Here is a 13,257-nt window from a genome sequence, read left to right on the forward strand (position 1 = left end):
AAAACAGTCTGAAAACCTATAGGAAGGCCCTCAGAAATGCCAGATCAGACTATTACTCAGCACTAATAGAAGAAAATAAGAACAACCCAAGGTTTCTTTTCAGCACTGTAGCCAGGCTGACAGAGAGTCACAGCTCTATTGAGCCATCTATTCTTATAGCTCTGAGTAGCGACGACTTCATGAGTTTCTTTAATGATAAAATTAAAACGATTAGAGAACAAATTCATCACCTTTTGCCCTCAACTTCCAACGGTTCACCTTTAAACACAGGACTACTAGAAAGAACGACAAGACCTGACATATACTTAGACTGCTTTTTTCCTATAGCCCTTCAACAATTAATGGTAAAAGTCTCTTCAGCTAAGCCATCTACCTGTCTCTTAGACCCCATCCCAACGAGGCTACTTAAAGACGCGTTACCCATGGTTAACACTTCATTACTAGATATGATCAATATGTCTTTATTAACAGGTTATGTACCACAGTCATTTAAAGTAGCTGTGATAAAACCGCTTCTAAAAAGAACCACCCTCGATCCTGAGGTCTTAGCCAACTATAGACCTATATTTAACCTTCCCTTTCTCTCCAAAATCCTTGAGAAGGTAGTCGCTAATCAGTTATGTGATTTTCTACATAGCAATAGTTTGTTTGAGGACTTAGTCAGTCAGGATTTAGAAAGCATCATAGCACAGAGACGGCACTGGTGAAAATTACTAACGACCTTCTAACTGCTGCCAACAATGGTCTTGTCTCCATACAGGTCTCACAACGATGCATAAAAACTAGTCCATGCATTCGTTACTTCCAGGCTGGACTACTGTAATTCCTTACTATCCATCCATCCATCCATCCATCTTCGTCCGCTTATCCGGGGTAGGGTCGCGGGGGTAGCAGCTCCAGCAGGGGACCCCAAACTTCCCTTTCCCGAGCCACATTAACCAGCGCCGACTGGGGGATCCCGAGGCGTTCCCAGGCCAGGTTGGAGATATAATCCCTCCACCTAGTCCTGGGTCTTCCCCGGGGCCTCCTCCCAGCTGGACGTGCCTGGAACACCTCCCTAGGGAGGTGCCCAGGGGGCATCCTTACCAGATGCCCGAACCACCTCAACTGGCTCCTTTCGGCGTGAAGGAGCAGCGGCTCTACTCCGAGCTCCTCACGGATAACTGAGCTTCTCACCCTATCTCTAAGGGAGACGCCAGCTACCCTCCTGAGGAAACCCATTTCGGCCGCTTGTACCCTGGATCTTGTTCTTTCGGTCATGACCCAGCCTTCATGACCATAGGTGAGGGTAGGAACAAAAACTGACCGGTAGATTGAGAGCTTTGCCTTCTGGCTCAGCTCTCTTTTCGTCACAACGGTGCGATAAACTGAATGTAATACCTCACCCGCTGTGCCGATTCTCCGACCAATCTCCTGCTCCATTGTCCCCTCACTCGCGAACAAGACCCCAAGGTACTTGAACTCCTTCACTTGGGGTAAGGACTCATTCCCTACCTGGAGAAGGCACTCCATCGGTTTCCTGCTGAGAACCATGGCCTCCGATTTAGAGGTGCTGATCCTCATCCCAGCCGCTTCACACTCGGCTGCGAACCGATCCAGTGAGTGCTGAAGGTCACAGGCCGATGATGCCATCAGGACCACATCATCTGCAAAAAGCAGCGATGAGATCCCCAGCCCACCGAACTGCAACACCTCTCCACCCCGACTACGCCTTGATATCCTGTCCATAAATACTACAAACAGGATTGGTGACAAAGCGCAGCCCTGGCGGAGGCCAACTCTCACCTGAAACGAGTCCGACTTACTGCCAAGAACCTGGACACAGCTCTCACTTTGGTCGTACAGAGATTGGATGGCCCTGAGAAGGGACCCCCTCACCCCGTACTCCCACAGCACCTCCCACAGTATCTCCCGGGGCACCCGGTCATACGCTTTCTCCAGATCCACAAAACACATGTAGACCAGTTGGGCATACTCCCAGGCTCCCTCCAGGATCCCTGTGAGAGTAAAGATCTGGTCCGTTGTTCCACGACCAGGACGGAATCCGCATTGTTCCTCTTCAACGTGAGGTTCGACTATCGTTGAGGTCAACAGCGTCCCATCCTTACTGTGCACGGCTTCCCCCTCCTGAGGTGGCGAACGGTTTTCCAGAAGCACCTTGGTGCCGACCGAAAGACCTCGTCCATGTCTTCTCCGAACTTCTCCCACACCCGCTGCTTTGCCTCTTTCACGGTAGAGGCTGCAGCCCTTCGGGCCCTTCGGTACATTGCAACTGCCTCCGGAGTCCTCTGGGATAACATATCCCGGAAAGACTCCTTCTTCAGTCGGACGGCTTCCCTGACCACCGGTATCCACCACGGTGTTCGTGGGTTACCGCCCCTTGAGGCACCTAAGACCCTAAGACCACAGCTCCTCACCGCAGCTTCAGCAATGGAAACTTTGAACATTGTCCACTCGGGTTCAATGCCCCCAGCCTCCACAGGGATGCACGAAAAGCTCCGCCGGAGGTGTGAGTTGAAAGTCTGTCGGACAGGGACCTCCTCCAGACGTTCCCAATTTACCCGCACTACCCGTTTGGGCTTACCAGGTCTGTCCAGAGTCTTCCCCCACCCCCTGACCCAACTCACCACCAGATGGTGATCGGTTGACAGCTCAGCCACTCTCTTCACCCGAGTGTCCAAAACATCCTCAGATCAGCCTCAGATCAGATGAAACGATTATAAAATCGATCATTGACCTTTGGCCTAGGGTGCTCTGGTACCAAGTACACTTATGAGCATCCTTATTTTCGAACATGGTGTTCGTTATAGACAATCCATGACTAGCACAGAAGTCCAACAACAAACAACCACTCTGGTTTAGATCAGGGAGGCCGTTCCTCCCAATCACGCCTCTCCATGTGTCTCCATCATTGCCCACGTGCGCGTTGAAGTCCCCCAGCAGAACTATGGAGTCCCCGACTGGAGCCCCATGCAGGACTCCACTCAAGGTCTCCAAGAAGGCCGAATACTCCGAACTCTTGTTCGGTGCATATGCACAAACAACTGTCAGAGTTTTCCCCCCCACAACCCGCAGGCGTAGGGAGGCGACCCTCTCGTCCACCGGGTTAAACTCCAACGTAGCGGCGCTCAGCCGGGGGCTTGTGAGTATCCCCACACCCGCCCGGCGCCTCACACCCTGGGCAACTCCGGAGAAGAAAAGAGTCCAACCCCTATCCAGGAGTATGGTTCCAGAACCCAGACTGTGCGTAGAGGTAAGCCCCACCAGATCTAACCGGTAGCGCGCCACCTCCCGCACAAGTTCCGGTTCCTTCCCCCACAGAGAGGTGACATTCCACGTCCCCAGAGCCAGCGTCTGCTGCAAGGGTCTGGTCCGTCGAGGCCCCTGACCTTCACTGCCACCCATATGGCAGCGCACCCTACTCCAGCGGTTCCTCCCACAGGTGGTGGGCCCATGGGATGGAGAGATAGGTGCCACGTAGCTTTTTCGGGCTTTGCCCGACCAGGCTCCGTGGCAAACCCGGCCACCAGACGCTGACGAGCCCTCCATCTGGGCCTGGCTCCAGACGGGGGCCCCGGACTTCCTCCGGGCAGGGTCACTCCATCTCTACCTCGGTCACTCATAGGGTTTTTGAACCATTCTTTGTCTGGCCCCTCACCTAAGACCACTTTGCCTTGGGAGACCCTATCAGGAGCACAAAGCTCCAGACAACACAGCCCTCAGGTTCATAGGGACACACAAACCTCTCCACCACGATAAGGTGATGGTCCCCGGAGAGGACCATCACCTTATCACTATCAGGTTACCCAAATAAGTCCCTTAAGACTCATCAGCTAATCCAGAATGCTGCAGCACGTGTTCTGACAAGAACTAAGAAAAGAGATCATGTTTCTCCTGTATTCGCTTCTCTGCTTGGCTTCCTGTAAAATCCAGGATTGAATTTAAAATCCTTCTCCTGACCTACAAAGCTCTAAATGGTCTAGCACCATCATATCTAGAAGAGCTCTTAGTACCTTATTGTCCCACTAGAGCACTACGCTCCCAGAATTCAGAGCTACTTGTGGTTCCTAGAGTCTCTAAAAGTAGGATGGGAGCCAGAGCCTTCAGTTACCAGGCTCCTCTCCTGTGGAACCAGCTCCGAGTCTGGGTTTGGGGGGCAGACACTGTCACCACATTTAAGAATAAACTGAAAACCCTCCTCTTTGATAAAGCATATAGTTATGAAGTGACGAGATCAAGAAATGCTTGTTACTAACCTAGCTCTGGGGAGTCCTTATGTTTCATTTTCCCAGCATATTTCCTTGGATTAGGATGGCACCAAGATCTTGGTTGCAGCTGTTGCCATGGTCCTGCTTCACTACACCCTGCTACGTTCTGCGGTGCCCTGTAGCGTCCTGCTGAACCTGCTACGTCCAGCCATGCCCTGCTATGCCACGCTACATACTGTAACGCCCTTCAGTGCCCTGCTATGACATGAACTACTACGACTACCATTTTGTAGTGACTGTTCCATTATATTTATTGTGACTATTATTGCCACTGTTCATCACATCCCCAACCAGCACCGTCAGACACCGCCTACCAAGAGCCTGGGTCTGGCCGAGGTTTCTTCCTAAAAGGGAGTTTTTCCACAGCATCATTTTGTGATTAATTACGTGCCACTTTACAACACAGTAGGTGTTTCTCAAAGTCAAGGAAGGATCCTGCGAAGCCGACATTTCGAGGATGCTACGTCATCGAAGTCCGTCGAAGGACTGTTCCAATGTCGAGGATCCTCCGAATTGACTGAGTCCTTCGTTCAGAGAATTTCCAAGGATGCATATGTGTATCCTTCGCGCTCCCAAATCACCCACAATCCTATGAGAGCAACTTTGGCGGGTAATTTAAAATGGCTACAAGCGGAGTCAGAGCGGCATCGCCGAGCACGCAATATGCTTTCAAATGTAAGTATCATCAACATAGAGTAAAAGGGCCAAAACTCGTCTACGTTGATTATAGCGACCCCTAATGGCTGATCTTCACCAAATTTGGTACAGAGCCTCAGAGCAGCATGCCGAACGAGCGCCACAAGTTTCGTGTTGATTGCATTTACTGTGGCAGAGATATTGCAATTGCAAATTTCCCATTTAAATGCATTGAGTTATTGGCCAAAACAAATAAACGTTGCTTATAGCGCCCCGAGCATCGTAGTGGGATGTTGAACAATGATCTCAAGTTGCTTGCTGATAACATTTAATTTGGTCGAGATATGATATGATGCTGATCCGTCGCACGGCCTAGGACGAGTTCAAAAAAAGTTGGTTTTGCGCATTGCGCGATATTGCGGAAAGAAATTAAAGCAGAATGGGCGTGGCCTATATCATGTGATTCAGCTTAATTCAAGGAACACGTGGATGTAAGGATTCTTAATGTGCGATGTGTAATGTGGGAGTTAAAGGCAAAAAAACATTATAGCGCCACATAGTGGTCCACATGTGTAATTTTTGGTAGGTGTGGTCCATGACCCATTGTCTATCTACCCTGTAAATTTAAAGTTGTTCACGTTAGTGTAAGTAGTAAATTTAGACGTGGGTCCCACAGGCCACGCCCACTTTGACCCCTCAGTACCCCACTCTAGGGTTGACCTCAGGAGTGGCCCTAGATGGTACCCAACACATTTTGTAAAAATTGGATGAGTGGTTCATGAGATAACGGTCTAGGAGGAGTTCGAAAAAATAGGTTTTTGATAAATCACGATTTTTCACGCATAAAGATTTAGGCGGAAATGGGCGTGGCCTATATCACGTGATTCAGTTGGATCCAGGGAACGTGTGGATGTATGGTTTTTGAATGTACGGTGTACGGTGTGGGAGTTATAGGGCCAAACGTGTTTTTTCTGCTATAGCGCCACCTAGTGGTGGAAGTGGGTGAATTGTTGCGCCTGAGGTCCTTGCGGAGTTCTGAAAATGCCAAAACCCCACCATGTACGGTTTAGGCTGTAGTCTGAGTTTTAGGCGGAGAAGAATAATGAATAATCAGTAGAAAAACAATAGGGTTCTACAGCCCTGCTGTAAGAACGGCGTAGCTTTGCTATTGCCCGTTCTTGCAGACTCGGGCTTGGACCCCTAATGAATAATCAGTAGAAAAATAATAGGGTTCTACAGCCCTGCTGTAAGAACGGCATAGCTTTGCTATTGCCCGTTCTTGCAGACTCAGGCTTGGACCCCTAATGAATAATCAGTAGAAAAATAATAGGGTTCTACAGCCCTGCTGTAAGAACGGCATAGCTTTGCTATTGCCCGTTCTTGCAGACTCGGGCTTGGACCCCTAATGAATAATCAGTAGAAAAACAATAGGGTTCTACAGCCCTGCTGTAAGAACGGCATAGCTTTGCTATTGCCCGTTCTTGTAGACTCGGGCTTGGACCCCTAATGAATAATCAGTAGAAAAACAATAGGGTTCTACAGCCCTGCTGTGCGAACAGCATAGCTTTGCTATTGCCCGTTCTTACAGACTCGGGCTTGGACCCCTAAAAATCAGTAGAAAGACAATAGGGTTCTACAGCCGTGCTGTAAGAACAGCATAGCTTTGCTATTGCCCGTTCTTGCAGACTCGGGCTTGGATCCCTAATGAATAATCAGTAGAAAAACAATAGGGTTCTACAGCCCTGCTGTAAGAACGGCATAGCTTTGCTATTGCCCGTTCTTGTAGACTCGGGCTTGGACCCCTAATGAATAATCAGTAGAAAAACAATAGGGTTCTACAGCCCTGCTGTAAGAACGGCATAGCTTTGCTATTGCCCGTTCTTGCAGACTCGGTCTTGGACCCCTAAAAATAAAAATCAGTAGAAAAACAATAGGGTTCTACAGCCCTGCTGTGCGAACAGCATAGCTTTGCTATTGCCCGTTCTTACAGACTCGGGCTTGGACCCCTAAAAATCTGTAGAAAGACAATAGGGTTCTACAGCCGTGCTGTAAGAACAGCATAGCTTTGCTATTGCCCGTTCTTGCAGACTCGGGCTTGGATCCCTAATGAATAATCAGTAGAAAAACAATAGGGTTCTACAGCCCTGCTGTAAGAACGGCATAGCTTTGCTATTGCCCGTTCTTGCAGACTCGGGCTTGGACCCCTAATGAATAATGCCCCTAGTGCATTTGCACGGCACTCAGACACTGCAAATCGTCACCAATGAAAAGTTCCCTGCTGAGTTCAATGATACCTCACACAAGACTCTACATCATACAGTTCATTAGCTGTGAAAGGGGGCGTGGCCAAAGCATAGGGGTCGGGGCAAACCTTTACCAATAAAAAAGGAAGTCTCTGCTGAGTTCATTGACACCTCACATAAGACTACCTTAAACGGGTCACCAGTTATGAAAGGGGGCGTGGCTTAAGCATAGAGGGGCGGGCCAAACCATCACCAATGAATAAGGAACTCTCTGCTGAGTTGAATGATACCTCACACAAGGGTCTACCTTAAATGGGTCACCAGTTATGAAAGGGGGCGTGGTTTAAGCATAGGAGGCAGGCCAAACCATCAACAATGAACAAGGAACTCTCTGCTGAGTTCAATGATACCTCACACAAGGATCTACCTTAAGCGGTTCAAATGTTATGAAAGGGGTGTGGCTTAAGCATAGGGGGCAGGCCAAACCATCACCAATGAAGAAGGAACTCTCTGCTGAGTTCAATGACACCTCACACAAGACTCTACCTTAAACGATTCAAATGTTATGAAGGGGGCGTGGTTGAAGTATAGGGGGCGGCTCAGTATCACATGTATAAGTTTCATGTAAATCTGAAACTTGTCCTTAGGCCTGGACCCTTGTCAATCGTAAGAAATTTCGGCCAAATTGGACAATGTACACTAAAGTTACAACAACTTCTTTGTTCATCGATAAATGCTCAAAATGGCCGCCACGCCATGCCCACACCATTGGACGAAAAGTTTTGCTTTTAATAACTTTTCATCGTTAAGGTCTTTAGATGACACAGATTGAATTTGAAGTCGATCTGATGAAATCTTTAGGAGTATAGCACCTTGACTTTTAGGCCTACTTCCTGTTGTCATTAGGGAGCACTATGATTTTGAGTAATTATCGGCCTTTATATGTCCTCATGGTTGGACACTTATGATTCCTGAAACGTTTCGAGCCAATTGGACAATGTAGACTCAAGTTACACCCACTTACTGTTTCGATGGCGAAACGCACAAAATGGCCGCCCCGCTACAGCCATGCCCTATGACGAAAAGTTTTTCTTTTATTAACTTTTCATCATTAAGGTCTTAAGATGGCACAGACCAAATCTGACGTTGATCGGATGAAACCTCTAGGAGGAGTTCGTTAAAGTCCGACTTGTGGAAATGGCCAAAATCACACTAATTTTGAACTTTCAATTCAAAATGGCGGACTTCCTGTTGGGTTTAGGGTATGGCTCCAATGACGTTTTATGTATGTCTTAACAGGGTACATATGTGTACCACGTTTCGTGAGTCTACGTTAAACGTACTGCAGGGGCTCAATTCTTTTTATTTTGTAGGGGGCGCTAGCGAGCCATTTTTGTGTGCCTATTCCCAAAACCCTTAAAATACATACATTTTCACCAGAATTGATGCGACCGCCAATTGTGGTGAGTTTTTGAGTATGTTAAGCCCCTCAAAAAGGCAATTCATTTGCCGGACGAAGGAAAAAGAATAATAATTCCTTCAGTTTCAATAGGGCCTTCGCCGCTGTCAGCACTCGGGCCCTAATAATTCCTTCAGTTCCAATAAGGCCTTTGCAGCTGTCAGCGCTCTGGCCCTAACAATTCGTTCAGTTCCAATAGGGCCTTCGCGGCTGTCGAAAAATATTTATTTAAACATTTCTATATTGACATTTCTATATTGACAACATGAAACAGCACATTCATTCAAACATAACATTTTTATATCTACAACTATATACAACAAGTGGAACATTTTCAACTAATTTATATACAACAAGAAGCAGCCATCAGCCACAGCTGCCGGTGCTGGTGTTGCTTCAACACTGCAGACAGAAGAAGAAAGTTTAGGTTAGTCCAGTGGTAATCCAATCTATCCTGTTAAATGATAATTGTATCTAACATAGTTGCAGTATATTTAATATTGTATCATAAAATGTACTTAATGTACTAGTGATGTACTTTATTATGGTCTTAACTGACACCATTGTGTATGGGTGTTTACCAATGGTGTTGTTAAATTACTTTTCATATGTTGGTTACAGCGTTACAGTACTTTAAGGATAATTGGCAGCTGGTAACTTTGAGGTATGTTATTTGTCTTAATAGTCATAGAAACAACAAACTTTCTTTTATGTACTTGGATGTAAGCTCAGCAGGTTATCTTCCACACTTTTAATTATTCACCTGGGAAAAATAGTCGTGGTCAAGAGGTGCTTCATGCAGTGCAGACACCTCGTTCATCAGCACAGCCCGCCAAGCACCTCCACTCTGGCTCTCCCCACCATCACGCTCCACAGGTGGCTGGTTGTCATCCTCCACAGCCTCTTCCAGCTCATCCCCAACACCAACACAAATGTTGTGTATAATCACACAGCCCAGTCTCATGGCAGTTCGTGAAATGGTCACGTTATTGAATCTATTGATTTGAAAAAAACATATTTGTGATATATTGTTTTTTTTGTGTAGTGATTACGAATTTTAATTGAATGTATTTAAATGGGAAGCATATTTTGTGATCACAAAACAAACTATCAACACAGGACTTTCACCCCAGAGACCGTGGTTCGCGTCCTGCGTGTTGCAGTTCCTTTCCCAGTTCTTTTTTTTCCTAACCTCAACCGTCCTGTTGTGGCGTTTCATGTCCCCGTTGTGGCGTGCCACAGAGACAGAGGATCGTGTCCCTGCGCCCGGGGACCGCATCCCCGTGTGGGTGTGTGGCGTTTAATTTCCCTGTTGTGGCCGTGTGTGGCAGTCTGTCGGTTCATCCTGTTGTTGTCGCCGGCGTGTGGCGTTTAATTTCCCCATGGCAGTTCGTGAAATGGTAACGGTCGAAATTCGTGTCCTGAATACGAAATAAACGAGAAAATCGTGACCTTTACACGTATCAATAAATAAAAATAACGTGACTATTTACGAACTGGCGTGAGACCGGGTTGAATCACACACGCTGTCACCACCTGTGTAAAAGGCAAAGCAAAAGACTTTTGTTGAGATATGAAAAAACATTAACACAGAAGATGTTTTCACTACAGAAATATTGCAATGATTTATTACCTTAGAGATGTTCTAGAAATATGCACCTGAAGTGGGTTTTCATCATTCCAAAGGCAATTTATGTGCAATCTCTGGAATGATGATAATTAAACCGTTGTTCTGCCATGCCTCTTATATGGTGTGATAAGAGCCAGGGGTTCCTGTAGAAATGGGTAGCCACCATCAGTTAGGAGAAAATAGCCAGGTGGAGGGTAAGTCCCCCTAGTGTAGATGGGGCTGTTCTTTAGGATGCGTGCATCATGCACACTTCCTGGGTAACCCACAAAGCTGTCAATAAAGCGATCCTGATGGTCACAGACTGCCTGGAGCACCACGGACGGGAAGAGCTTCTTGTTGTTGTAGTTGTGACCATCAGGGCCGCCAGGACATTTTATGCGGGTGTGGCAGCCATCTACTGCCCCTGCTGCCTTGGCAAACCATCCCTGACCATCTGGAGCTCCTCCTGTGTGACCACAGCCACCCTCTCATCCACCATCCTGTGGACAACTCTGTGGACCGTGGGAAGAGGCATTCCAAAGACCCTGGAGACAACTCTGTAGGTGTCTCCAGGGTCTGGCCCCATCCATGCTGCCTCTCGGTCTTCAGGCCTCTCTGCTACATGGCCTCTCTGTCCAGCCTGAAGTCTGGGCGGGTGTCCTCCCCTTCATAGTACCGCTGCAGTACTGGCATTTATGGCACAGTAATGCCAAGCCTGTGCAACATATAGAGGAAGGTTTAAGTATGATTTCAGTTTTGCCATTTGTTTAATATGTTTGTGTGTTAAACAATTACATGTATCGGCTCAAAACTGATTTGCAGGGGGGGGGATTAACCCTGTTCCCTTTTACAGGTTCATTAACAGCATCAGTTCACCTTGTCATTTTTACTTCATATAGCCTTTTTTTTTTGTTGATCACATATTTTACCACCGCATTTGTTTTAAAATCTAGAACGTTACTGGTCAATAAACTTAACGTTACGTAACTACCATAAAACAGCAAAGCTAATAGTAAGGTAAAGGTAAAGGTACTTTATTGTCACATACACATACTGTACATGTAGTGAAATTCATTGTCTGCATTTAAACCATCCCTCAAGGGAGCAGTGGTAGTATAATAGTAACGTTAAGTAAAAGTAGTAAGTAATAGTAGTTAAGTATAAGCACACCCTACTCTATGGCATTTAAGATTTTTCTCCATACCGGTGACGACAAATAACGTTAACTCCCTCGAGTTTAAAATGTATTGAAATAACATAATAGCGGTTGTAAAAAATTAAATTGCCGAATCATGCAGTAGTTAGCCTATTAGTGTAACGTTACTTATTCACCCTTTATTCGTGTTTTAACGTTACTTACCATCCCACGTCTTTGTCGGCAGAGGTGACACATCAATCTCCTCCTCCTGCGGGCAGCCTGACGCAGATGCTCCCTCACCAACTCCAGCTCCATCTCAGTAAAGATGCTGTCCACTGTTGGACCTTTTCACTGATGTAATTACGCAATGACGCACCCTCGCTAGCCTGTTCCATTTACGTGTTCTCCAACTGCTAAGGAGGAGCCTTGCCTAGCCTCTGAAGGACCTGACTTGGAAGGACCAGTCCTACTAAGGAAGGATCCTTGATTTGAAACGGCTAGAAATACAGCAGAGACCTTATTTATTGATACATTTCAATATCGATCCAGCTTAACGTTACTACAATGTGCTGGTTGACAAGTAGCTAACGTTAATGCTAATGCTTGGTGGGTAACATTATGAGGTTACCACATCGTTCAACACGCTTAAGTTATTTTTAGTATGATTGTTTTGACCACGGTTAACAGCACTGGGCTAACCCACGAATAAGTTCACCAGTAATGTTAACGTTAGCTGTATAGATAGACAACTAATCTAATGCTAATTTAGCCAGCTAGCACACCCTGGTCGGTCTGCTTCACTCCCAGCGCAGAGAGACTTCAGTCAGGATGACAACTGACAACAGCCCCGGGATACAGCAATACGAACCCGGCCAGCACTTAACTCCAGTGCCAGGTGCTTGGGAAACAGACCATATCAGACCCAGGCACCCGAGTCAGAACAGCGTCCATCCATAACGTTAGCTACATCTCCATTAGCGCTACCGGTGTTTGTGCCGAAAATGTCTTTACAGTTAGATAAATTAACCTGACAAAAGGTGGGTTAAGCATCAAAACAACTAGTTAAGATTACAGCAAAGTGAATGGGGGAGATAATTCCAGGCAGCTGGGAAATCTTCTGCTGCCGATTACGGCCATCAAACGTCCTTGCCGACCTGTCTCTCAGCCTCCTTGAGTAACGTTACAACAAACCCTGTCTGCCCCGGTGTTGAAAACATCCAAAAGGTGACATTCACATGTGAAATATATTGTGATAGTGTGGTTTTAGCTGCTTGCTAATGTTAGCTTGCTGGCTCACTAGCTAACTGGTCAGCTACCAACACAAATCGAATCAAGAAAAAATAATTATGTTGGGGAAACTGCAGCTATTTTATTAGAATGACATGAATAAACGTTACTAAACGTAACGTTAATACACTTGAATGGGTAAACTTATCCGTGAACACATGTATTCTAATCGGGGATGGTGTTTAACAATAAAAACTATAACTCCCATAATTCCACGCAATTTCCCAACATCATCAAAAGTCTGTGTTTACCATCCATTCCATCCATCCCCTAGCGGCAGAAAGTTAGATATTGTACGTTTAAAGGGACAACAACTTGCAGCGAACCATAGCTACTCACCGTTTTAAACTTGAGCAGGTGTTTCATGTGCATCACTCCCTTGCTGTAGCTGGCTGGTAGCAGTGAGTCATCCTGGCCGTTAATGACTGACACCAAGTCCCACAGGTTACTGCTGCCTCTTGGAGGCTGGCACAGGATAAAGTACACACAAATGTGTTCAGAAACACACGCAGCACGCACACTTACACAAAAAACAAGTAATATATATAATAACAATAAACTATGTTCAATGTTAATTTTTAAAGCAGTATTTTAAAATTGTATGTAAGACTCTACCA

The 13,257-nt window shown here is 46.4% G+C and overlaps 1 protein-coding gene across 1 annotated transcript in view; it reads right to left on the minus strand.

Moving 5' to 3' along the window:
- Positions 1-13,257, minus strand: part of wdr17 (WD repeat domain 17) — a 138,244-nt gene that overhangs the window by 66,003 nt on the left and 58,984 nt on the right. The window contains exon 17 of the mRNA XM_078266972.1: positions 12,980-13,105. Within this exon, the coding sequence (XP_078123098.1) occupies positions 12,980-13,105 (126 nt within the window). The remainder of the gene's footprint in view (positions 1-12,979; positions 13,106-13,257) is intronic.

This window comes from Sander vitreus, chromosome 2 (assembly GCF_031162955.1).
Source record: "Sander vitreus isolate 19-12246 chromosome 2, sanVit1, whole genome shotgun sequence".
NCBI lineage: Eukaryota > Metazoa > Chordata > Actinopteri > Perciformes > Percidae > Sander > Sander vitreus.